Source organism: Coregonus lavaretus, assembly GCF_964263955.1.
Source record: "Coregonus lavaretus genome assembly, chromosome: 9".
Classification (NCBI taxonomy): Eukaryota; Metazoa; Chordata; class Actinopteri; order Salmoniformes; family Salmonidae; genus Coregonus; species Coregonus lavaretus.
The window spans coordinates 3,784,954-3,810,138 of NC_139996.1; the positions used below are offsets into that span (position 1 = coordinate 3,784,954).

The window sequence follows — 25,185 nt, forward strand, 5'->3', positions numbered from 1 at the left end:
GACTTAGTCATGCGTGCATACATTTTTGTGTATGGGTGGTGGTCCCGGGGATCGAACCCCACTACCTTGGCGTTACAAGCGCCGTGCTCTACCGAGCTGAGCTACAGAGGACCAAAATACATTAGTCTGGTTGAATGACTTCAAACAAGAGTTCAGTGGATGTGTTTTGACTGAATGGGAATGCTTGTTTAGCCATGGCTGTGATGTACTCTGAGCACCATTATGATGCATATGTCCTGTACATTAGATGAAGAAAGTATCCCCTTACTCCTTCAGCCTCCATCAGGTTATTTGTGCTCCTTCACCACACCAACAGCGCTACAACAACTTATATGTGTATTCGTCCATACAACTACATCAAAAAACGACTTACATGAGAAGTGATCCAATTGTATTTAGTGAGGATTCAATCCAAGGCGTGTTAGAGAGCTGGGCACTATACAGCGACAATATGCATTCATGGTAAACGCTGTGTCGGCTCAAGTGTAAAGTAAGTAGAGTAAGTAGCCTGCCTAATTGTAAAGTAAGTACAGTAAGTAGCCTACCTAAGTGTAAAATAAGTAGCATGCCTAAGTGCAAAGTAAGTAAAGTAAGTAGCCTGCCCACGTGTAAAGTAAGTAGCCTGCCTAAGTGTAAAGTAAGTAAAGTAAGTAGCATGCCTAGGTGTAAAGTAAGTAAAGTAAGTAGCCTACCTACGTGTAAAGTAAGTATCCTGCATATGTGTAAAGTAAGTAAAGTAAGTAGAATGTATACTTGTAAAGTAAGTAAGTATACTGTATAAGTGTAAAGTAAGTAAAGTAAGTAGCCTGCCTATGTGTAAAGTAAGTATAATGTGTAAAGTAAGTAAAGTAAGTAGACTGTCTACTTGTAAAGTAAGTAAGTAGCCTGCCTAAGTGTAAAGTAAGTAAAGTAAGTAGAATGTCTACTTGTAAAGTAAGTAAGTAGCCTGTCTAAGTGTAAAGTAAGTAAAGTAAGTAGCCTGCCTATGTGTAAAGTAAGTAGAATGCCTAAGTGTAAAGTAAGTAAAGTAAGTAGCCTGTCTACATGTAAAGTAAGTAAGTAGCCTGCCTAAGTGTAAAGTAAGTACAGTAAGTAGCCTGCCTAAGTGTAAAATAAGTAGCATGCCCAGGGATGTAGCTCAATTGGTAGAGCATGGCGTTTGCAACGCCAGGGTTGTGGGTTCGATTCCCACGGGGGGCCAGTATGAAAAAATAAAAAATGTATGCACTCACTAACTGTAAGTCACTCTGGATAAGAGCGTCTGCTAAATGACTAAAATGTAACATGTAAGTGCAAAGTAAGTAAAGTAAGTAGCCTGCCTACGTGTAAAGTAAGTAGCCTGCCTAAGTGTAAAGTAAGTGGCCTGCCTAAGTGCAAAGTAAGTAGCATGCCTAAGTGTAAAGTAAGTAAAGTAAGTAGCCTACCTACGTGTAAAGTAAGTAAAGTAAGTAGCCCATCTAAGTGTAAAGTAAGTAGCCTGCCTAAACGTAAAGTAAGTGGCATGCCTAAACGTAAAGTATGTAAAGTGGCCTGCCTAAGTGTAAAGTAAGTAAAGTAAGTGGCCTGCCTAAATGTAAAGTAAGTAAAGTAAGTAGTCTGCCTACGCGTAAAGTAAGTAGCCTGCATAAGCGTAAAACATAAAGTAAGTAGCCTGCCTAAGCGTAAAGTAAATGCTACGCTGCACTATGAAGCACCTTGGACTGAATCCAGACCTAATATAAGTCTTCTTCCAGCCCCCAGAGCAGGCCTTCTGTGACCTGTCCTCTCCGGGGCAGGAGGGCATCCGGGTGGTCCAGCTATACCTGATGCCAGCCTTCTTCCTGGTGGTGTTGATATTGGGTCTCCCCCTCAACCTGCTCTCCCTCTGGATCTTCTCCCACCGCCTGAAACGCTGGTCCAGGTAGCGGTAGAGGTTATGAAACGCTGGTCCAGGTAGCGGTAGAGGTTATGAAACGCTGGTCCAGGTAGCGGTAGAGGTTATGAAACGCTGGTCCAGGTAGCGGTAGAGGTTATGAAACGCTGGTCCAGGTAGCGGTAGAGGTTATGAAACGCTGGTCCAGGTAGCGGTAGAGGTTATGAAACGCTGGTCCAGGTAGCGGTAGAGGTTAGAGGGGTCGTGCTTGCCACCGGAACATTCCCGGTTGGGATCTGAGAGATTTGACTACTAGAGGGTTGTTAGCGACAAATCCTAGCAATACAGCATCCCCTGCTGTTGTGCCCTTGAGCGAGGCACTTCTTTACCCTTAAACTGTTCACTGGGCGCTGTAAGGTGTGTGTGTGTGTGTATATGTTGGAGGGGTTATGCACAGTAGAAGACATCTTTCTGGTATAGATTCATAATGTATTCTTCTTCTTCTTCTTCTTCAGGAGTAGTGTTCTGCTCTTCAACCTGGCCATGGCTGACACCTTTTGGCTGCTGGCGCTACCCTTCTTCATCCACTACCACTTAAACGGTTAGGATTTGATTTGATTTTTTAAAAAAAAATTTAAACACAGTTCAACCACATACTGTAGGTGTTGCCAGTTTGTTTGTGCTATCATGGACATGTTTGGCTTATCAATGGCAGCAGTAGAGTTGGCACAAAACAGCACAAACAGACCTGGGACTAGTCTAACGTGTGGATACTACACTTGTACTGCATTTAAAAAGCTTTGAGGATTAACAAACAAGTTTAACAACCATTGTGGTCCTCTTCAGGTCTCCACTGGGGTCTAGGTAAGTTAAGTAAATCCAATTGGCAATATTGTCTGTTGTTTTCATGTCCTGTATAGCGTTTCTTAATGAAGCAAGGCACAGTGAGTGACATAATATCACGAGGAAAACTGCTGCTGTACAACCAAGTTTGAAATTGCACCTTTGTGAATTCTACTAATTCTAACTCTCAACACAGTGAGGAATGTATTCAATCAGATCCGCTTTAACCAACATCCGCATCGGCGGTGTCGGAGGTGGAACTGCGCCAGAGCTGTCAAATCCACAAGTGGCTCCTGAAATTCTAGCTAAAGCGGACGTTGCCGTTGGCTGCACGGAGTCACACAACCTTGTTTCCAAGTTGGAACACTGGAATGTGAGATGTCATCTCCATTATGATGCTAGAACACTGGAATGTGAGATGTCATCTCCATGATGATGCTAGAACACTGGAATGTGAGATGTCATCTCCATTATGATGCTAGAACACTGGAATGTGAGATGTCATCTCCATTATGATGCTAGAAATCCTCTTTATTTTGTTTGTTTATGTGTGGGGGTTCGAAGCTAACATATGGAATTGTTTTAACATGGTCATACCATGGATCATTTAGGAATTTGTAGGACCCCTTTGGTTATATAAAAAAAAAAACTGTTTTAAAATGATTTGATAAAATATTTAATTTGGCCTTTACTACTTTAGCCATAGATACGCATTGAATAAGACGTTCATAAATGGCAAAAAAAGACAGTCAACAAATGTATCATAAGGAATAAGGTTGAAGTGTCTGTCCTGTATCTAGGAGATACAAGAAAGTTCACGATATATTTTAGTTTTTTTGGACACATATTTAACCCCTTATTTTTGTTGGCACAAAACTACCTCCATACTTCCTTTAGTTTGTATGGGTTACCTTCAGACGAGTCCCGTGACACTTGTGGGTGTGATGAGATGGTGTTGAAGGAGTCAGGCGCAGGAGGGTAAATCACAGAATAACATGCTTTAATCCGCAAAATACAGGTTTAAGCAGAAATGCGTCAAACACCAAACACACTCCAGGGCACAAAACAGGAGCACTGGAAAATACAAGGAGCACTGGAAAATACTCCCGTCGATACACAATACACGAGCTCCACCGAGCTTCACTAACCTCCACAATAAACAACCACCCACACAGACAAGGAAGCAGAGGGAACACTTATACCATGACTAATGAGGGGATAAGAACCAGGTGTGTGTGATTGACAAGACAAGACAAATGGAGTGATGATAATTGGATCGGCAGTGGCTAGTAAGCCGGTGACGCCGAACGCCGAAACCTGCCCGAACAAGGAGGGGAGGCAGCCTCGGCGGAAGTCGAGGGACAGTGGGGGTCGTAAAGCAAAACAGAGAACACCATTGTGTTCGTGAGTCTCATCTTTCCATAGAGGAAAGTCTTATGAGTTTGTGCCGTTCTGACGCTACAAACGTTGTCATGGGAAGACTGATTTTCGGGATGTCTCATGGTCTGACAAACACCGCTGTAGCTCGGCCACCTTTCACCGCAGATGAGGAATAATATAATAATAATAATATGCCATTTAGCAGACGCTTTTATCCAAAGCGACTTACAGTCATGTGCACATACATTTTTACGTATGGGTGGTCCCGGGGATCGAACCCACTACCTTGGCGTTACAAGCGCCGTGCTCTACCAATTGAGCTACAGAGGACCGGTGGATATCTCTAGCTGACAGAGTTTGATGGGTATTTTTATATTATGTTACTTAGATTGACGAGGGCGTCAAAAGACTCTTAAGGAAAAAATAATAATTAATTGCGTATTTATTTTTATATAGCCTACACATGCTCGCTCTGAACTTCAAACACAAGTGGGGCGGGTGTGGCTTCCTGACAATGATGATCAAAAGAGCAGATGCTCACCGATTTGACAGCTCAAAAGCAGTTCCACCTCTAACACTGACAAAACATCTGCTATACAGGTGTCTGGTTAACGCTTGATCTGATTGAATCTAAGCCTAACATGCTACCCAGACTGCACACACGTGTGTGTCCACGTGCGCAAGTTGATTTTGTCCAACCACACCAGACGCGATCAGGACGCGCAGGTTGAAATATCAAAACAAAACTCTGAACCAATTATATTAATTTCGGGACAGGTTGAAAAGCATTAAACATTCATGGCAATTTAGCTAGCTAGCTTGCTGTTGCTAGCTAATTTATCCTGGGATATAAACATTGGGTTGTTATTTTACCTGAAATGCACAAGGTCCTCTACTCCGACAATTAATCCACAGATAAAAGGGTAAAAGTTTGTTTTCTAGTCATCTTTCCTCCTTCAGTCTTTCTCTTCTTAATTTGGACTTTATATGACGGTTGGCAAATAACTTTATGGTGCATTACCACCACCGACTGGACTGGAGCGTAGACCTCAGTTCATCTTTCAATCACCCACGTGGGTAGATGCTCCTAAAAACCAATGAGGAGATGGGAGAGGCGGGACTTTGCAGGGCATTGAGCGTCACACGCGCACGACCAGTGTGGGTGCATTGATTTGAATAACATGTATGTGTACATTTATTTCGCAAAACGCTCGCACACGCGAGGTGTGCGGTGTGGTCAGCATGTAAGTTGAGACCCGACTGAGTTCCCTTATTAAAAAAATAAATAAAAAATCTAAAAGATGACCTAGGTCCGTACCTCGGCGTCCTCATATGTAGTTACGAACTGTTTGTCTAATCTTAGGTGTGTCGCTCTGCAAGATCCTGCGGCTGCTCTACCACAACTACTTCTACCTCAGCATCTTCTTTGTTTCCTGCATCAGCGTGGACCGCTATCTCGCCATCGTCCATCCGCTGCGCTCTGTGGTGTTACTCAGCCGCCGGCAGACCTATTTACTCTGCGCGGTTATCTGGACGGTTACCATGGTGATAAGTATCCCCGTAGCTCACATGACGTTGCTACAACGTTGCCCCGGAGACAGTAACCGTACCGTGTGTACCCTGTATATATATCTGGACGATACTGAGGAGAGCCTGCCCTACTCCATCAGCTGTACCTGCATCGGCTTCCTCTTCCCTTTAGCCTCCATCTGTTACTGTTGCCTCCGCAGGTACATTTATTGATTGGTTGATTGATTGATTGATCCTGATTGATTAAATTATTGGGAGCCTGTACAGAGTGATTGACTATCTTTTATTTATTTTTGTACATTTGTTTTTACTATTCCGTCAAACAACACCTCTCCAACATGTGTGACAACTCATGCTTTTTAATTGGTCTGTCTCCGCAGCGTCAGGGAGCTCCGCCTCCGCAGCCGGCAGCCACAGGTACACAACAGCAAGGGGCAACATCTCCGTCTGACCCGCGTGTTGACCGCCGTGCTGATCGTCTTCGCCCTGTTCTACTTGTCCTACCACCTGAGCAGGAACGCGACCATCGTTATGCATGCGATGTACCCGGGCAGGCCGGCGTCCTGGCAGTCCGCAGACCTGGCGTTCTGCCTGGAGATCTGTCTATGTAGCCTGAACACCTGTGTCAACCCGCTGTTTACTTGCTTTGTGGGACGTCAGTTTAGAAAGGAGCTCCAGGATACCTTTGGGTTCGCTTGGCTGCAGCTTCGGAGGTGTAAACGGCAGCGATCGGCAGTGGGTCGCGTGACGTCAGTAACAGGGTTGTTTGAGAGAGCGAGGAACCAGATGACCATGGGGCACGGTGGCCAGGGGTTGTCTGCTGTCACTCCACTGTGAATGCTGAAGGATCAGACCATGGTAAATTACCATCTAAATCATTTTTAAAAATCCCATCCTCCCCCCCATCGCCTCCCTTGATTGGAAAATACTTGTAAAGGGGGTGTGTTCTAGTTTGTCTTTATTGACGCTGGACTGCACAGATGATCAGATCTCAGTCACAATGCCTGAATACGTTTTTTAACTCTTACATTGTTAGTCATTTAGCAGACGCTCTTATCCAGAGCGACTTACAGGAGCAATTAGGGTTAAGTGCCTTGCTTAAGGGCACATCGACAGATTTTTCACCTAGTCGGCTCGGGGAATAGAACCAGCGACCTTTCGGTTACTGGCACAACGCTCTTACCCACTAAGCTACCTGCCGACCCCAAGAATCACATGAGTATGATAAAACAACGACCCTGCCTGTGGGTGGTTGTCTGTATCATACAGCAACGACCCTGCCTGTGGGTGGTTGTCTGTATCATACAGCAACGACCCTGTCTGTGGGTGGTTGTCTGTATCATACAGCAACGACCCTGCCTGTGGGTGGTTGTCTGTATCATACAGCAACGAGCCTGTCTGTGGGTGGTTGTCTGTATCATACAGCAACGACCCTGCCTGTGGGTGGTTGTCTGTATCATACAGCAACGAGCCTGTCTGTGGGTGGTTGTCTGTATCATACAGCAACGACCCTGTCTGTGGGTGGTTGTCTGTATCATACAGCAACGAGCCTGTCTGTGGGTGGTTGTCTGTATCATACAGCAACGAGCCTGTCTGTGGGTGGTTGTCTGTATCATACAGCAACGACCCTGCCTGTGGGTGGTTGTCTGTATCATACAGCAACGACCCTGCCTGTGGGTGGTTGTCTGTATCATACAGCAACGAGCCTGTCTGTGGGTGGTTGTCTGTATCATACAGCAACGACCCTGCCTGTGGGTGGTTGTCTGTATCATACAGCAACGAGCCTGTCTGTGGGTGGTTGTCTGTATCATACAGCAACGAGCCTGTCTGTGGGTGGTTGTCTGTATCATACAGCAACGAGCCTGTCTGTGGGTGGTTGTCTGTATCATACAGCAACGAGCCTGTCTGTGGGTGGTTGTCTGTATCATACAGCAACGAGCCTGTCTGTGGGTGGTTGTCTGTATCATACAGCAACGAGCCTGTCTGTGGGTGGTTGTCTGTATCATACAGCAACGAGCCTGTCTGTGGGTGGTTGTCTGTATCATACAGCAACGAGCCTGTCTGTGGGTGGTTGTCTGTATCATACAGCAACAACCCTGTCTGTGGGTGGTTGTCTGTATCATACAGCAACGAGCCTGTCTGTGGGTGGTTGTCTGTATCATACAGCAACGAGCCTGTCTGTGGGTGGTTGTCTGTATCAGTGTAGCTGAATACATGCACCGTATTTGTGTAAACTTTGTTTCTGATGTTGTAGATGTTTTTCAATGAATCCTTACTGTGGTTGTCTCATGTTGATCGCACTCACATATTTGTTAAATATTAGATGTTTGTTACTTTATTTTGTACTGAGCATGGAATTCGTATGCGTGTCACTTTTATGGCACATATTCAATAACTTATGGTTAGATGTCAATAAATCTGTCCCGAGGGTTTCTCTAAGGAGTTTCGATCTTAGGGACAGTTTGAAATTTACTGGGGGAGGGGTGGTCCGAAATAGGGGTGGGTGGTAAATCCTTTTTTGGGAAGGGTTGTGTGGGTTTTTATTGGGCACAGGGGAGGGTAGTGAGTTTTTATTGGGCACATGGGAGGGTAGTGTGTTTTTATTGGGCACAGGGGAGGGTAGTGTGTTTTTATTGGGCACAGGGGAGGGTAGTGAGTTTTTATTGGGCACAGGGGAGGGTAGTGTGTTTTTATTGGGCTCAGGGGAGGGTAGTGTGTTTTTATTGGGCACAGGGGAGGGTAGTGAGTTTTTATTGGGCTCAGGGGAGGGTAGTGAGTTTTTATTGGGCACAGGGGAGGGTAGTGAGTTTTTATTGGGCTCAGGGGAGGGTAGTATGTTTTTATTGGGCACAGGGGAGGGTAGTGAGTTTTTATTGGGCACAGGGGAGGGTAGTGAGTTTTTATTGGGCACAGGGGAGGGTAGTGAGTTTTTATTGGGCACAGGGGAGGGTAGTGTGTTTTTATTGGGCACAGGGGAGGGTAGTGCATTTTTTCCCCGGTTTACATTCGCTAGTTGCAGGTTTTACTATATAATTTAGTCCATCCTAGCAACATTTCCTCATCTGCCTGCATGCCCCTCCCCTATATCAAGGTGTTTTGGTACTTCCCTTATGTGTTACGTTTTTCTGTGTGCTAACTTTTACTATACCTCAGGTCAGTATAGTCTACCAGTCTAGAGGTCCATCTGTCCCTCTACCCACCATTCATAGTGACAATAGTGCTAGGGTGGATCGTTTGTCCAGATCTGCAATAGGCTAACTAGCAATCGTACCACACATAAACGCTGCATACATGTTCAATATGAATCCACTAGAACCATTAGGAACAGCTGATAGGCCAGTGGAGAGGCCAGGTGCATCATTGCGCATGAAAGAACAGTGAAGACATGAAACACGCAGCTCAAAACGCTCCTCCCCTATTGATCTTGTGGGTTTTATATCAGTAGTGGGTTTACTCTCTACAGTTAATACGGTTTAGGAAGGCACAGCAGCAGGCCAGTCTGGCTGTATTTTTACTTCTGATACTGAATGCGCTGTCTGTTGCAGGTCGTCATTCTCCAAAAATCGTCCTGTAATAATGTAGCTACATCTGATCCCGGCAGGCCCAGTTATTCAGGAAAGCTTAACACACGCTCTGCCTCCTCCTCTCCAATCAGAGCGGCTATTCCTCGCTCACCTAGAACCTAACGCTTCAATATCAATCAATCAATCAAATGTATTTATTAAGCTATTTTTACATCAGCAGATGTCACGGAGTGCTATACACAAAGTTGACATTGTGTTTCCGAATGACATCACCAAGAGGTAGAATATATAGTGAAAACGATAGTGGTCCTAGAACAGAACCTTGAGGAACACCGAAACTTACCATTGATTTGTCAGAGGTCAAACCATCCACAGAGATGAACTGATATCTTCCCGACAGATAAGATCTAAACCAGGCAAGAACTTGTCCGTGTCGACCAATTAGGGTCTCTAATCTCTCCAAAAGAATGTGGTGATCGATGTTGTCAAAAGCGGCACTAAGGTCTAGGAGCACGAGGACAGATGCAGAGCCTCGGTCTGACGCCATTAAAAGGTAATTTACCACGTTCATGAGTGCGGTCTCAGTACTATGATGGGGTCTAAAACCAGACTGAAGCGTTTTGTATACATTATTTGTCTTCAGGAAGGCAGAGAGTTGCTGCGCAACAGCTTTTTCTAAAAATGTTGAGATTAAAACACTTTGTTTTTGTTTTTTAATGGAAACGTTCTGTCGTGAATGTTAGCAACACCTCCTCCATTGCGGGATGCGCTGGGGGATATTGTCACTTGTGTAACCAGGAGGAGAGGCCTCTTTTAACACAGTAAATTCATCAGGCTTGAGCCATGTTTCAGTCAGGCCAATCACATCAAGGTTATGATCTGTGATTAGTTCATCGACTATGACTGCCTTGGAAGTGAGGGATCTTACATTAAGTAGCCCTATTTTGAGATGTGAGATACTATAACAATCTCCTTCAATAATGACAGGAATGGAGGAGGTCTTTATTCCGGTGAGATTGCTAAAGCAAACACCGCCATGTTTAGTTTTGCCCGACCTAGATTGAAGCACAGACACGGTCTCAATGGGGAAAGCTGAGCTGACCACACTGACTGAGCTAGTGGCAGACTCCAGTAAGTTGGCTGGCTGGCTAACAGCCTGCTGCCTGGCCTGCACCCTATCTCATTGTGGAGCCAGAGGAGTTCGTCCTGTCTATGTTGATAGATAAGATGAGAGCATTTACGCCGGTAGCCCTGCCCCCTGGTAAACAGTGTATGATCGCTGGATGATTCATTTTAAGGAAAGTTTCATCCTTTCCTCCACTTAAATTGCCATTGCCTAACGATTGCATCTGAAGCTGTGCTTGCAACTCGGCTATTCCTCACCATAAGGCGATAGTTACCCTGTATATTAAGAGTACAGTGACTGCAATGAGAAGGCATAATGTTACTTAGCTTTTGTTTTGGGCCGAAGGAGGTCCTGCAGATCTATGTCCAGATAAAGCATCCAGGGTGAAAATGTTGAATAAAAAAAAGTTGTGTGAGGACAAAACTAAGACCTTGGTAAACGTGTTAGATACAGAGTTTGATTACCGAGTTTGATTAAATAGTTATTAAGAGTAAAAAGCAAAATGTTTGGCAGGTAGCCAAGTAGCAACAAACAGTACAGCATTGCATCACCAATATAGCCAAAATATTTATAATTTAACTTTTTTAATGTATTACCTTTTATATGTGGCAGAAACACAACCAGTCACAATATTTTAATCTGATTTGGCTACTTCAAAAGTCTCCTATAGGCCTGCGCACGTTCATCCAAAATATAATTCCAGCATCTTCAAAACGGCTTGACTTGAACCAGGTTTACATCCAACCTTTCTATGCGAGTAAAGAAGCCGTCATGTCAGATAAAAAAAATTCACCACATCATGGAAAACCATGCAGTTTATTATGCTAACAGATTAAATAAATTACGATGAACTTCACAGGGTGGTGAAAGTGCACGGTGATATCCTTGATGCTCCTTTTCAATAACTATCAAGGGTCTTATTCTGGTGACATGATGATCGACGCTTGGATTCCATTTGACAAATAGAAATAGTCCATAATAACCTGATCATGTAGTAGGCTATACTATACCTGCGTTGTATCTGTAATCTGTTGGCCTGAGCGCACATGACGATACCAGAGTGGGCACATCCCTACTCAACATCTTTAGTGACCAAACCATCAGTATGCCTAGAGTTGAAAATTCCATGGAAACCCATTTAACTTGTATTTTTTTTGTCGGTCCATGGGGAATTTAACCACAAAAAAAGTTATTTTGATGTGCACATATTTATTTATGCACAGTCTGTTTGACGGAAACACAACTCTGATGAGAAAATTAATGCGCATATTGTTTTTATGCAGATTTTTGAATATTCGCATGAAAATCTGTCGCCAATTGGATGGAAACCTAGCTACAGACCCCTTTTAGGGCTGCACATCATGGGTCACCAGCAGCCCCAAACATCCAAAGAATAAGCTACCAGCCAAACAAGCTTGTAACAATTGTCCTTAAACTCCCCCCTCATACTCATCTGGAGGTTGAGCATTTTTTAGTCTCTGTAATGTGTCTGTATCTATGTAACAGTATATGTATTTATGTAAAAAATTACGTTGAACCAGCGTGGAATAGACGTTGAATTGACGTCTGTGCCCAGTGGTTACTGTTTGTAGACCATATACACTGAACAAAGATATGAACGCAACGATTTCAACGATTTTACTGAGTTACAGTTCATATAAGGAAATCAACCCATTTAAATAAATTCATTAGGCCCTAATCTATGGATTTCACATGACTGGGCAGAGGCGCAGCCATGGGTGGGCCTGGGAGGGCCTAGGCCCACCCACTTGGGAGCCAGGCCCAGCCAATCAGAATAGATCTGTCATTCGCATTGAAAGCAAGTCTAAGACGCGGGTAGATCTGTTCTATATGCGCTATTTCTATGCTTCCTGTGCTTACATTTCATTTCCATGTCTTACTTTCGGTTTTGTACAACAGATTCAAACAGCTGAAAATACAATATTTTTGAGTTATTGGAAACTATATTTCACAGCAGTTTAGATGGTACAATGATTCTCTACACTATACTTTCTTGTTTAGTCACATAAACTGAAATTAGGCAAACTATTCAAATTTTAGCATCCAGGAAATGGTAGAGCGATTTCTGCATAGTGCATCTTTAAGCATTACAAAACGTATATTCCATCAAATAAACCTCAAGTAGCAGATAAACCATTCTGTGACAAAAACACTCACTGACAAAAACTCCTTGCTTGGTGGGGGAAACAACAACAACAAAACGCCACCTGCTGGAAGGAGACAGATTTCCCGCCGACTTCGGCCTCTTCCTCTTCCTGTCTGCCTTTACTCATAAAGAGCATGTTAGGCTACTTGATCTCATGTAATCCCATGTCACATATTTATTTATTTTATGTAATCCAGTTATTCTTCTTCAACCTTTTAAACCTTCCTTAAACTTTAAAAGGTTGAAGGTTTCAAAATCTTCCAAATCTCTTGAGAAATGAGAGACACAAAGCCCGTAACACCCGCGTAGCCAACAAGAAAGATGCACTGAATCAGCCTTTAAATATACAGGCAGTCTTGAAATCATGCCTTTCACAATGCCACATAAAACCAAACCCAGTATAAAAACTGCCCGCAGAGTATGAATTTACAAGAGAAATAGAGTAAAAATGAAACAGACAGTAAAATAGCATATGATTAGACCAAAACGATAAGAAACTATAAGAGAGATGGAGGATAGGATATGATAGGAACACTTGTCTTTGTGCCTACGGTCTGAGTGAGGGCCTTTTCAGGCTAAAGTTTAAACAATAATCATATTTTAGTCTCGAAGTGTGCACACTGAATCTACATCAATGTTACCAATATGAATACACCCCCATATGTAAACAAATTAGTAGAAAAATAAAAGAGAAACCCCCCCGGCTGTGAGGAGAGAGGAGTGTGCGCATGTGTTGTGGCGCTGTGGACAGGTGCTTGGGTACTGACTGGGTGCGCGCAGCCGTTCCTCTCGTTGGTGCTGAACGTTCTCCTAAACAGCTACCCGAACCCGAACCCGCCTCAGCCGAGACCCTCACGACAGATAAGGGAGAGTGGAGCTTCTTCGCTTGGAAAATAACCATTCAATTAGGAATTTTCAGCCTAATCATCGACGTTTCTCTTTTGATCTTATCATATGATGTATACATTTGAAACTTTATCAAGAGGGTAATTATTTTTTATTTATTTTTTTACCAGTTGACTGGTATCAGTACAAAATGCCACTGAATGGATTGCATATGGCAAATAAATATTTATCAGACTACTGTTTTGTGACTGTGAAACCATACCATATCAGATTGGTCGCCTAATTCTGCAATATCATCGTTTTTTCTCAGCTCATTCAATACAGCTGGCATTGGAAGCCTAAACCTCGATTTTCTTCCGAGAAAGAGGCACATAATTCGGATTAACATCTTGACAAATATGTTTAACAATATTCTACACTTGAATTCGTTATCATAATAGAATAGAATTTGAGCAGAGAATAATTTGGAATAATGGAATCCGAACCCGTTAAACAGCGGGCTTTCCCGCCCAGTAAAGAAGGGATGAAGAATTTGGCAGGAAAGACCTTCCGACATATATACATTTACATTTTAGCAGACGCTCTTATCCAGAGCAATTATGGTTAAGTGCCTTGCTCAAGGGCACATCGACAGATTTTTCACCTAGTCAGCTCGGGGATTAGAACCAGCGACCTTTCGGTTACTGGCACAACGCTCTTAACCACTAAGCTACCTGCCGCCCCACATATCTATACAGGTAAGTAGCTCCAACCCTCCCACTTTCTCTCTGTCTGCTTTTCACCTTGGGTTATGCTTAAAAAAAGGAATCAACAGGGAATAGATATGTTAGACTCCAGGCTATATCCATATCAAATGCAGGTGTGAATTGCCTCCTGTCTCATCCAGGCGTTGAGAAAAAAATCTCACTTGCACCAAAAAACCCATCAGAAAGAAATCTCACTTGCAAATTGGTTACTGTGGTTTTGGATTAAATTCAAAATAGAAAAACACAGGACAGGAAGTGGAAAAGCATAATTATGTCAGATAAGCCGAATATTTAAGGATCAGTTATTTCCCGGGAGTTTAACCCCCTTCCACCCCACTCCTCCTTCACCAGCAGGCAGCTGAGGGAGTTTTAAATAATGAATGCAATAGAACGCGTCGTGACACAGGGTCGGCGATATCTGTACCATTATATATTCATCAGTATTAACCAAGATCGATCTGTTTGATATCAACTGTCATAGAATACACTCTGTTGGGTGCTGCAATACGACACTGCATTGGACTCAGGGGTGGCAGGTAGCTTAGTGGGTAAGAGTGGGTAAGAGCGTTGTGCCAGTAACCGAAAGGTCGCTGGTTCTAATCCCCGGGCCGACTAGGTGAAAAATCTGTCGATGTGCCCTTAAGCAAGGCACTTAACCCTAAATGCTCTGGATAAGAGCGTCTGCTAAATATAAATGACTCAGGGAGGATTGTAGGCTACTCCATTGATGAAAATACTCTTATGGTAATTACATTTCTTATTTCAAAATACATATTTCGATCGAACATTTTAAAATAGCAAAACATATCACCATTTAAAGTTGGCTGGGTTTCAACTCATGCCTTTCCAAAAACATAATTTAGGCTAATTCATTTCGTTGTATGTGACTGAAAAGAGCATGTTTTCCACCATGAAGATGGATGATTGATTGGAATTAAAACACATACAATTTGATACCTAATCAAAATGTATTATAATGGCTTTTGTTAGCAATTAAACACCATTTTTCTTTCGGTATTAAATCTAGCGTTAGGGATATTCTATTAATTCCAGTGTTTTTATTCCCAGCGGTTGGAGGTATGAACCATTCCACTGAATAGTTATGCTGTTAAACGTGACACAATAAGATACAATTGGAAGACTTGTGGTTTTCCAATACTATCTTATCTCATCAAATCTACAGAATCTATCTTCATTATTTTTGGTAAACCTTACGTTTCTAATCGGATAAAGTTCAAAACACCTTATTACATTCAATGTGTTATCCTATTGAGCTCTCAGTATACCAACACAGACAGTCTAAATGTAAATTCAGTGCTGTCTGTGTCCTGCTGCAGTGTGGTATCAAGGTCGTTTTATTGTCTTCGTTTAGCCAAGCTCTCTCTCTCAGAACAGGTGAAAATTAAACCCTGAACGAAAAATGGAATGGAAAAAGGTTCTAATTATTCCTAACATCAGCACTCTCCCCTTGATTTGCACTATCCTTGATTTGCCCTGTATTATACTTATACTTATACTTATGCGTACTCCTGAGTGGCGCAGTGGTCTAAGGCACTGCATCGCAGTGGTAACTGTGCCACTAGAGATCCTGGTTCGAATCCAGGCTCTGTCGCTCTGTCGCAGCCGGGCGGCGCACAATTGGCCCAGCGTCGTCCAGGGTAGGGGAGGGAATGGCCGGCAGGGATGTAGCTCAGTTGATAGAGCATGGCGTTTGCAACGCCAGGGTTGTGGGTTCGATTCCCACGGGGGGCCAGTATAAAAAAATATGTATTCACTAACTGCAAGTCGCTCTGGATAAGAGCGTCTGCTAAATGACTAAAATGTAAATGTAATGCGCTAATATGTATTATATTCTACTGAGACATTTCTTATCTTTTATTAGTTCTTATTGTTGTTGCATTGTCCAGAAGGAAACTGCAGTAAGCATTTTGTTGGACGGTTTATCCTTGTGTATCCTGTAGGCTTCATCAGACTAATACAACATGAAACTTTGGAGTAAAATGACTAAAATTAGGTTTATATTCTCGGCTATTTTAAACTATGTTTATACATATTCGAAGAACGAGTAATCCCTATTTAGATTAAAAATTAGATCAAAACAAAAGTAATTCAGTCTATAAAAAATAAAGACCTTTGTCATACCAATCAATGATCTTTAAGAATTCCTTCAAACGTTCAATATAAGTGATTACATTCCACGTATTACACTGTAATACAACGAAATACCTAATCATTGCAAGAATCGTCAAATATTACAAGGATTTTTTAAAAAGGAAATAAAGGATGTTATTGATAGGCCTACGGGTGCTTGTTTGATCTAAAGGGTGTTGGAGAAGCGTCAGAAGACAGGTGAGGTGATCGAGCTAACGGAGGACGGACGGCCTTCAGAGCAGCATGCGAACAAACCGCTTTTACGCGACTGCACGTGCTTCGGCCTCCCGCGGCGCTACATCATCGCCATCATGAGCGGCCTCGGATTCTGCATCTCCTTCGGCATCCGGTGTAACCTGGGCGTAGCTATCGTGGGCATGGTCAAAAACAGCACCCCATCCACAAGGACGGCAAGATCATCATCACAGAGGTGCCTATCATATAAAATCTGTCCCTGAACTTAAAATGGAATGGAAAAAGGTTCTAATTATTCCCAACATCAGCACTCTCCCCTTGATTTGCACTATCCTTGATTTGCACTGTATTATACTTATGCGCAAATATTTATTATATTCTACTGAGACATTTACTTTATGTTCGTATTCTTATCTTTTATTAGTTCTTATTGTTGTTGCAAACACCTTATTCCCTACACAGTGCTCTACTTTTGACCAGACCCCTAGTGCCCCGCCCCAAATGGCACACTACTTCCGTATAGGCCCTGGTGAAAATAGGCCCTGGTGAAAATAGGCCCTGGTGAAAAGTAGTGCACTGTATAGGTCGTGCAGGTGAATAGGGTGACATCTGGAATGGAAGACCCAGTCCCCGCCCCCTTCCTCTAAGGCTCTGAGATACCAAGGAGAGATTCTAATTGAATGAATCATCCAACGGACACCATAGCCTACACAAGCCTTGCAGTCGTAATGTTTGTTAGGCTTAAACTTAAATTCTCAAATGAATATTTGGAAATTGCTGATCTGGTGTTTTTCCAGCCATTTCTGTTCGCCTATTAAATATTAAGCAAAATTATTGTTCAGAATGGCCTTATAATAATCGACATTTCTTAATTATTTGCCCAAGATGTCAAAGCTTAGGCTGCTTCTTTAGTTAGCCATCCAATATCCCCTTAGCCTGATGTGGAATTGTGGAAATAAAACGAGAGTATTATCTGCTACCTGCCGCACGATTTTGCTTGATGATGTTGATAAAAAAACACACACAATTAAGACATTGTTATGCATATGGTATCATTACAAATAGATAACTAATGTGGTGGCTGTTGGCTGGTGTTTCTATGGGTTATTGTTTGCTCTATGGGCGGCAGGTAGCTTAGTGGTTAAGAGCGTTGTGCCAGTAACCGAAAGGTCGCTGGTTCTATTCCCCTAGCCGACTAGGTGAAAAATCTTCCGATGTGCTCTTGAGCAAGGCACTTAACCCTAATTGCTCCTGTAAGTCGCTCTGGATAAGAGCGTCTGCTAAATGAGGTAAATATAACATGTTTGGTTTTGGGAAGGAAGCAAAGTTCAGCTGGGATCCTGAGATGGTGGGGATGATCCACGGTTCGTTCTTCTGGGGCTACATCGTCACACAAATACCGGGAGGGTGGATATGCTCACGACTAGCAGCGAACAGGTAAATATATCATCTGCAGAATGTTGAATACATAGTATAACATGTATCTATTATTAGGCCTATACCTAGGATTCTAAAGTTCCTTTAGAGAGGCTACATAGAGAAATATTAGAGAGAGGTTAGAGAGACAGAGAGATTATATAGAGACATTAGAAAGACACAGAGATTAGAGAGAGGCTATAGAGAGAGAGAGAGAGAGGTTAGAGAGACAGAGAGATTAGAGAGAGAAGTTAGAAAGACACAGATTAGAGAGAGCGAGAGGTTAGAGGAGGCAGGTAGCTTAGTGGTTAAGAGCGTTGTGCCAGTAACCGAAAGGTCGCTGGTTCTAATCCCCGAGCTGACTAGGTGAAAAATATGTCGATCTGCCCTTGAGCAAGGCACTTAACCCTAATTGCTCCTGTAAGTCGCTCTGGATAAGAGCGTCTGCTAAATGACTGAAAATGTAAATTACAAAACGGTGTTTTCCCCTTTTGTTCATAGATTGTTTGGGCTAGCCATTGTTTGAATGTTAAATAACGAGGCAGAGGCATTGACGCGAGTAACCAATCTTGTTCAGTATATTGCAAGACATCCGGGTATCTCAAGTACACCGGTAAAACACTGGAGTTGCAGTAATGAACATTTACCAACAGATGGCATCATTGTGCCATCTTCCACCCATAACAGCCATCTTCCTCACGGCTCGGGTGGACCATCGCTGCGTCATCTGCGTCACGATACCACAGGGTCTGGTGGAGGTAAGACTGTGGGCTGCTGATTTCTTTGGTTTGGTTGGATGGTGATTTCCTACAGCATTCTATGTCCTATCCACAGTTGTTGTTTAACCTTCAATTGAGGTCAGACGACCTCTTTCCCAAGGGACACCTGGTCATTAATTATGCAGATCAGAAACACCAATAGGTATATATACCCATCGATGACATGAGGAAGGTCCACAGGACACATCTCTGCTGCCTTGATACCCATCAATAACATGAGGAAGCTCCACAGGACACATCTCTGCTGCCTTGATACCCATCAATAACATGAGGAAGGTCCACAGGACACATCTCTGCTGCCTTGATACCCATCAATAACATGAGGAAGGTCCACAGGACACATCTCTGCTGCCTTGATACCCATCAATAACATGAGGAAGCTCCACAGGACACATCTCTGCTGCCTTGATACCCATCAATAACATGAGGAAGGTCCACAACACATCTCTGCTGCCTTGATACCCATCAATAACATGAGGAAGCTCCACAGGACACATCTCTGCTGCCTTGATACCCATCAATAACATGAGGAAGGTCCACAGGACACATCTCTGCTGCCTTGATACCCATCAATAACATGAGGACGCTCCACAGGACACATCTCTGCTGCCTTGATACCCATCAATAACATGAGGAAGCTCCACAGGACACACCTCTGCTGCCTTGATACCCATCAATAACATGAGGAAGCTCCACAGGACACATCTCTACTGCCTTGATACCCATCAATAACATGAGGAAGGTCCACAACACATCTCTGCTGCCTTGATACCCATCAATAACATGAGGACGCTCCACAGGACACATCTCTACTGCCTTGATACCCATCAATAACATGAGGACGCTCCACAGGACACATCTCTGCTGCCTTGATACCCATCAATAACATGAGGACGCTCCACAGGACACATCTCTGCTGCCTTGATACCCATCAATAACATGAGGAAGGTCCACAACACATCTCTGCTGCCTTGATACCCATCAATAACATGAGGAAGCTCCACAGGACACATCTCTGCTGCCTTGATACCCATCAATAACATGAGTACGCTCCACAGGACACATCTCTGCTGCTAACTAAGCTGCCTTTCTGCTTCTCATTACTCCCAATAATACAGTTAAATAATAACTACTGTAGTGAAATACTGTAGGTCTGAGTGTAGAATGCAGCACTCAGCTTATTGGATGCCCTAGTTCTGCGTCAGTACATTTACATTTAAGTCATTTAGCAGACGCGACTTACAAATTGGTGCATTCAATTAAGGATAGTCAGTGGGACAACCACCCTTTTTTTATGGGGTGGGGGGGGGGGGGGGGGTAGAACGATTACTGTTATACTATTCCAGGTATTCCTTAAAGAGGTAGGGTTTTAAGTGTCTCCGGAAGGTGGTCAGTGACTCCGCTGTCCTGGCGTCGTGGGGGAGCTTGTTCCACCATTGGGGTGCCAGAGCAGCGGATAGCTTTGACTGGGCTGAGTGGGAACTGTGCTTCCGTAGAGGTAGGGGAGCCAGCAGGCCAGAGATGGATGAACGTAGTGCCCTCGTTTGGGTGTAGGGTCTGATCAGAGCCTGAAGGTAAGGAGGTGCCGTTCCCCTCACAGCTCCGTAGGCAAGCACAATGGTTTTGTAGTAGATGCGAGCCTCAACTGGAAGCCAGTGGAGTGTGCAGAAGAGCGGGGTGACATGAGAGAACTTGGGAAGGTCGAACACCAGACGGGCTGCGGCGTTCTGGATAAATTGAAGGGGTTTAATGGCACAGGCAGGGAGCCCAGCCAACAGCGAGTCGCAGTAATCCAGACGGGAGATGACAAGTGCCTGGATTAGGACCTGTGCCGCTTCCTGTGTAAGGTAGGGTCGTACTCTGCGAATGTTGTAGAGCATGAACCTGCAGGATCGGGTCACCGCTTTGATGTTAGCGAAGAACGACAGGGTGTTGTCCAGGGTCACGCCAAGGCTCTTTGCACTCTGGGAGAAGGACACAATGGAGTTGTCAACCTTGATGGCGAGATCACGGAGTAGGAGACATTATATATTTCTATACATTTTATGTTTATTCAGCATATTTTGACAGGAGATCACATGATGGGTATAGCCAATAGGGAACACATGATCATGTCATGCACTGAAACAGTAGTCTAGTGTGTACACAGGTACACAGATTATGCTTTACACAGGTACACAGATTATGCCTAAAAAAATGTGCACACTTTTTTAAATGAAGCATCATTCTATCTGTGTACCTGCATACAATGTTAAAATCCTCTGCAAACAGAGAAAACATCAGAGCAAACAGCATACCTTGGAGGGAGGGAGGGAGAGAGAGATGTCTGCTCACATAGAATGTAAAATCCCAGAAGAAAAGAGAACCATGTGGTGGCCATCCCCATGTCTCCTCAAACCAAACAGAGAATGAATGAGGGAGAGGGAAGGATGATGCAGCAGCAGTGAAATACCATTATCACACTCTGAAGGCCATTCTTCCTTTGTTCCTTTAAAACCCTCCTGTTCTCATGAATAGAAGCCCTGAAAATGTAGCTCTGGCCTCCCTCCCTCCATTCCTCCCCCCCCCTCCCTCCATTCCTCCCCACCTCCCTCCATTCCTCCCTTCCTTCCTCCCTCCCTCCCTCCATTCCTTCCTCCCTCCATTCCTCCCTCCCTCCCTCCATTCCTCCCTCCCTTCCTCCCTCCCTCCCTCCATTCCTTCCTCCTTCCCTCCCTCCCTCCATTCCTCCCTCCCTCCCTCCATTCCTCCTTCCCTCCCTCCCTCCTTCCTCCCTCCATCCCTCCATTCCTCCTTCCCTCCCTCCCTCCATTCCTCCCTCCTTCCTCCCTCCATCCCTCCATTCCTCCTTCCCTCCCTCCCTCCATTCCTCCCTCCTTCCTCCCTCCATCCCTCCATCCCTCCATTCCTTCCTCCCTCCCTCCCTCCATTCCTTCCTCCCTCCATCCCTCCATTCCTCCCTCCCTCCCTCCCTCCCTCCCTCCCTCCCTCCCTCCCTCCCTCCCTCCCTCCCTCCCTCCATTCCTCCCTCCCTCCCTCCCTCCATTCCTCCCTCCATCCCTCCATTCCTTCCTCCCTCCATCCCTCCATTCCTCCCTCCCTCCCTCCCTCCCTCCATTCCTCCCTCCTTCCTCCCTCCATCCCTCCATTCCTCCTTCCCTCCCTCCCTTCATGGAGAGACAACAGCCTGTGCTCCATGTGTGTCGACTTATTACTGCAAATGAAACATTACATTTCAGGGTGACTCCCACAGCAAGCCCGAGCTATTTGTGTCTATCAATAGTTGATTGTGTGCCACTTAGTGAGTAATTGAGAATTAATGGGAGCAATTCTTTTTTTGTTGGCGAAGTAGGGTGGTCAGCTTGAATCTGCCCAGGCTGACTCAGTCTCAGGTTACATTCCAAATTGCATCCTATTCCCTTCTTTTGACCAGGGCCCATAATGCACTATATGGGGAATAGGGTGCCAAATGGGATGCAGCATGCAGTCCCACCTCAACCCATTTATCCATATCAGGGAAGTTCCACAAATGCGTCATGTCAGTTTGTTTGTGAGTAGATCTAATTTATCTTTCTTGTATTTCACTAATGAGAGAAACTGGCAGCTCACGTGGCAGTGCCATTTTACATTCACTGGTCCTAATTGGATTGAATACTGAATTGTGGTTTGAGGATATTAAATCCTATTTGGTTTAGTAGTTTGGAAATTGTCCACGTCGTTTTAATGTTGGAATAAAATAAAATGATAAAATAAAATAAAAGAGGGGAATGAATGAGTTACTGAATGACCATTTCATGGCCCACTCTGTTTGATGATCGGTCAGTTGGTCGGTCGGACAGTTGGTTGGTCAGTTGGTCGGTTGGTCAGTTGGTTGGTCAGATGGTCGGCAGTTGGTTGGTCAGTTGGTCGATTGGTTGGTTGGTCAGTTGGTTTGTTCAGATGGATGGTTAGTTGGTTGGTCAGATGGTCGGTCAGTTGGTTGCTCAGTTGGTTGGTCGGTCAATTGGTCGGTCAGTTGGTTGGTCGTCAGTTGGTTGATCGGTCAGTTGTTCGGTCAGTCGGTTGGTTGATCGGTTGTGCAGTCGTATCAACAGATTGCCATGGTCATTCTTTAATATAATGTCCTATATGTGTTCCTCTATAGGGGCGACCTAACTGCCTGCCGTCTGTCTGTCTGTCTGTCTGTCTCTGTCTGTCTCTGTCTGTCTCTGTCTGTCTGTCTGTATGTCTGTCTGTCTGTCTGTCTGTCTGTCTGTCTGTCTGTCTGTCTGTCTGTCTGTCTGTCTGTCTGTCTGTCTGTCTGTCTGTCTGTCTGTCTGTCTGTCTGTCTGTCACAGTCAATCTACAATGTCCTTTAATCCTTCCTGAGTTTAAAGAGTGTTGATTAAGGTCAACGGCATCATGAACTTTACCCAGTACCAGGACATTTTAGCCAAAAACCTTGTTGCCTCTGCCAGAAGGCTGAAACTTGGCCACGAGTGAACCTTCCAGCAAGACAATAATCCCAAGCACACATCAAAATCCACAAAGAAATGGTCAATTGACCATCAAATCAACATTTTGCAATGGCCATCTCAGGCCCTGGACTTGAACCCCATTAAAAACCAGTGGTTTGAATTGAAGAGGGCAGTCCATAAGCGCAGACGAAGGATATCAAGGATCTGGAAAGATTCTGTATGGAGGAATTGTCTAAGACCCCTCCCAATGTGTTCTCCAATCTCATAAAACATTTTAGAAAAAGGCTCAGGGCCATTATCCTCACAAGGGGAGGGTGCTGGAGTATTGAAAAGGGGAGGGTGCTGGAGTATTGAAAAGGGGAGGGTGCTGGAGTATTGAAAAGGGGAGGGGGCTGGAGTATTGAAAAGGGGAGGGGGATGGAGTATTGAAAAGGGGAGGGGGATGGAGTATTTGTATTAGTGTACATTTTATTTTTTATTTTTTTTAGCATAGCTCAGTATTTGTATTATTTATTTTATACATTATTTTTTGTTCCTCCTTATCAAGGGATCCAATCATTCCGGACCCCACTGTATGTTATACTATATTATATGTAATGTGTTTGTGTGTAGGGAGTGACCTACCCAGCCTGTCATGGTATCTGGAGTAAGTGGGCCCCACCACTGGAGCGGAGCCATCTGGCCACCACCACCTGGTGCTGTGTTAGCCATGCCTCTGGCTGGGATCCTGGTCCAGTACTCTGGCTGGGATCCTGGTCCAGTACTCTGGCTGGGATCCTGGTCCAGTACTCTGGCTGGGATCCTGGTCCAGTACTCTGGCTGGGATCCTGGTCCAGTACTCTGGCTGGGATCCTGGTCCAGTACTCTGGCTGGGATCCTGGTCCAGTACTCTGGCTGGGATCCTGGTCCAGTACTCTGGCTGGGATCCTGGTCCAGTACTCTGGCTGGTCCTCCATCTTCTATCTGTATGGTATGTTCATCACCTGGAAAACAGTGCCAATTGTTACTGAATGGACTAGCCTGGCTAAATCGTCATTTATAATTATTAAAATACTTACAGTACACCTGTTCTAGGGGGATACCTTTGAGACAAGATCATCTATTTATTCATTTTTAGTGTCTGTTGATCCAGTAATATCCATATTCCTCATATTTTAGGAATGGGACTTACAATAATAATAGATATGAATAATAATATATGACATATAGCAGATGCTTTTATCCAAAGAGATTTACAATCATGCGTGCACACCGTCTATCATCACTTCCTGTGTTCTGTCGTCATTTCCTGTGTTCTGTCGTCACTTCATGTGGTCCTCTTCATCACTTCATGTTTTCTGTCCCCAGACTCGAGAGGAGTGGCAGTGGGTGTTCCTCATCGCTGCCCTGGTTCACTACGGGATCTTTGCATCGGGCGAGAAGCAGCCATGACCAGATGCTGCTGGAAGTGGTGTTTTGTAGGGCCAGTAGGAGGCACTCTTTCCTCTGGTCTAAAATAAAATATCCCAATGCCCCAGGGCAGTGATTGGGGACATTGCCCTGTGTAGGGTGCCGACTTTCGGATGGGACGTTAAACAGGTGTCCTGACTCTCTGTGGTCACTAAAGATCCCATGGCACTTATCGTAAGAGTGGGGGTGTTAACCCCAGTGTAGAGGTGTTAACCCCGGTGTCCTGGCTAAATTACCAATCTGGCCCTCACACCATCATGGCCACTTAATCATCCCCAGCTTCCAAATGACTCATTCATCTCCCCTGTAACTATTCCCCAGGTCATTGTTGTAAATGAGAATGTGTTCTCAGTCAACTTGCCTGGTAAAATAAAAAAATATACTTCCCCCAGAGTCAGATGAACTTGTGGATACCATTCTTATGTCTCTGTGTCCAGTATGAAGGAAGTTAGACGTAGTTTTACGAGTCAATGCTAACTAGCGTTAGCGCAATGACTGGAAGTCTATGGTATCTACTAGCATGCTCCCTTACCTCTTAAACATTTACTTGAAACAGCACATGAGCCAGATGACCATCATACAGTACTAAGTGAAATTTGAGTGGTTTTCATCTTTTGAGAGATTTTATATAATCTTTTTATGGAGTAGTTATGAGGAATTAGATTGATACAAACGATTATTGATGAGATAGGACTGTGTATATCTGTATAATGTTTTGTGTGTA

The 25,185-nt window shown here is 44.2% G+C and overlaps 1 protein-coding gene across 1 annotated transcript; it reads left to right on the plus strand.

The window, feature by feature from the left end:
- Positions 1 to 1,793: 1,793 nt before the first annotated feature.
- Positions 1,794 to 24,443, plus strand: LOC311134823 (uracil nucleotide/cysteinyl leukotriene receptor-like; the record flags this gene model as incomplete). The annotated part of the gene is made up of 8 exons (XM_084168604.1): positions 1,794 to 1,900; positions 2,368 to 2,453; positions 2,699 to 2,716; positions 5,439 to 5,805; positions 5,986 to 6,354; positions 16,338 to 16,575; positions 23,625 to 23,897; positions 24,360 to 24,443. The coding sequence occupies exons 1-8, from the start codon at positions 1,806 to 1,808 to the stop codon at positions 24,441 to 24,443; spliced, it is 1,530 nt and encodes a 509-aa protein (XP_084024730.1). The 5' UTR covers positions 1,794 to 1,805.
- Between the last annotated feature and the right edge of the window lie 742 nt (positions 24,444 to 25,185).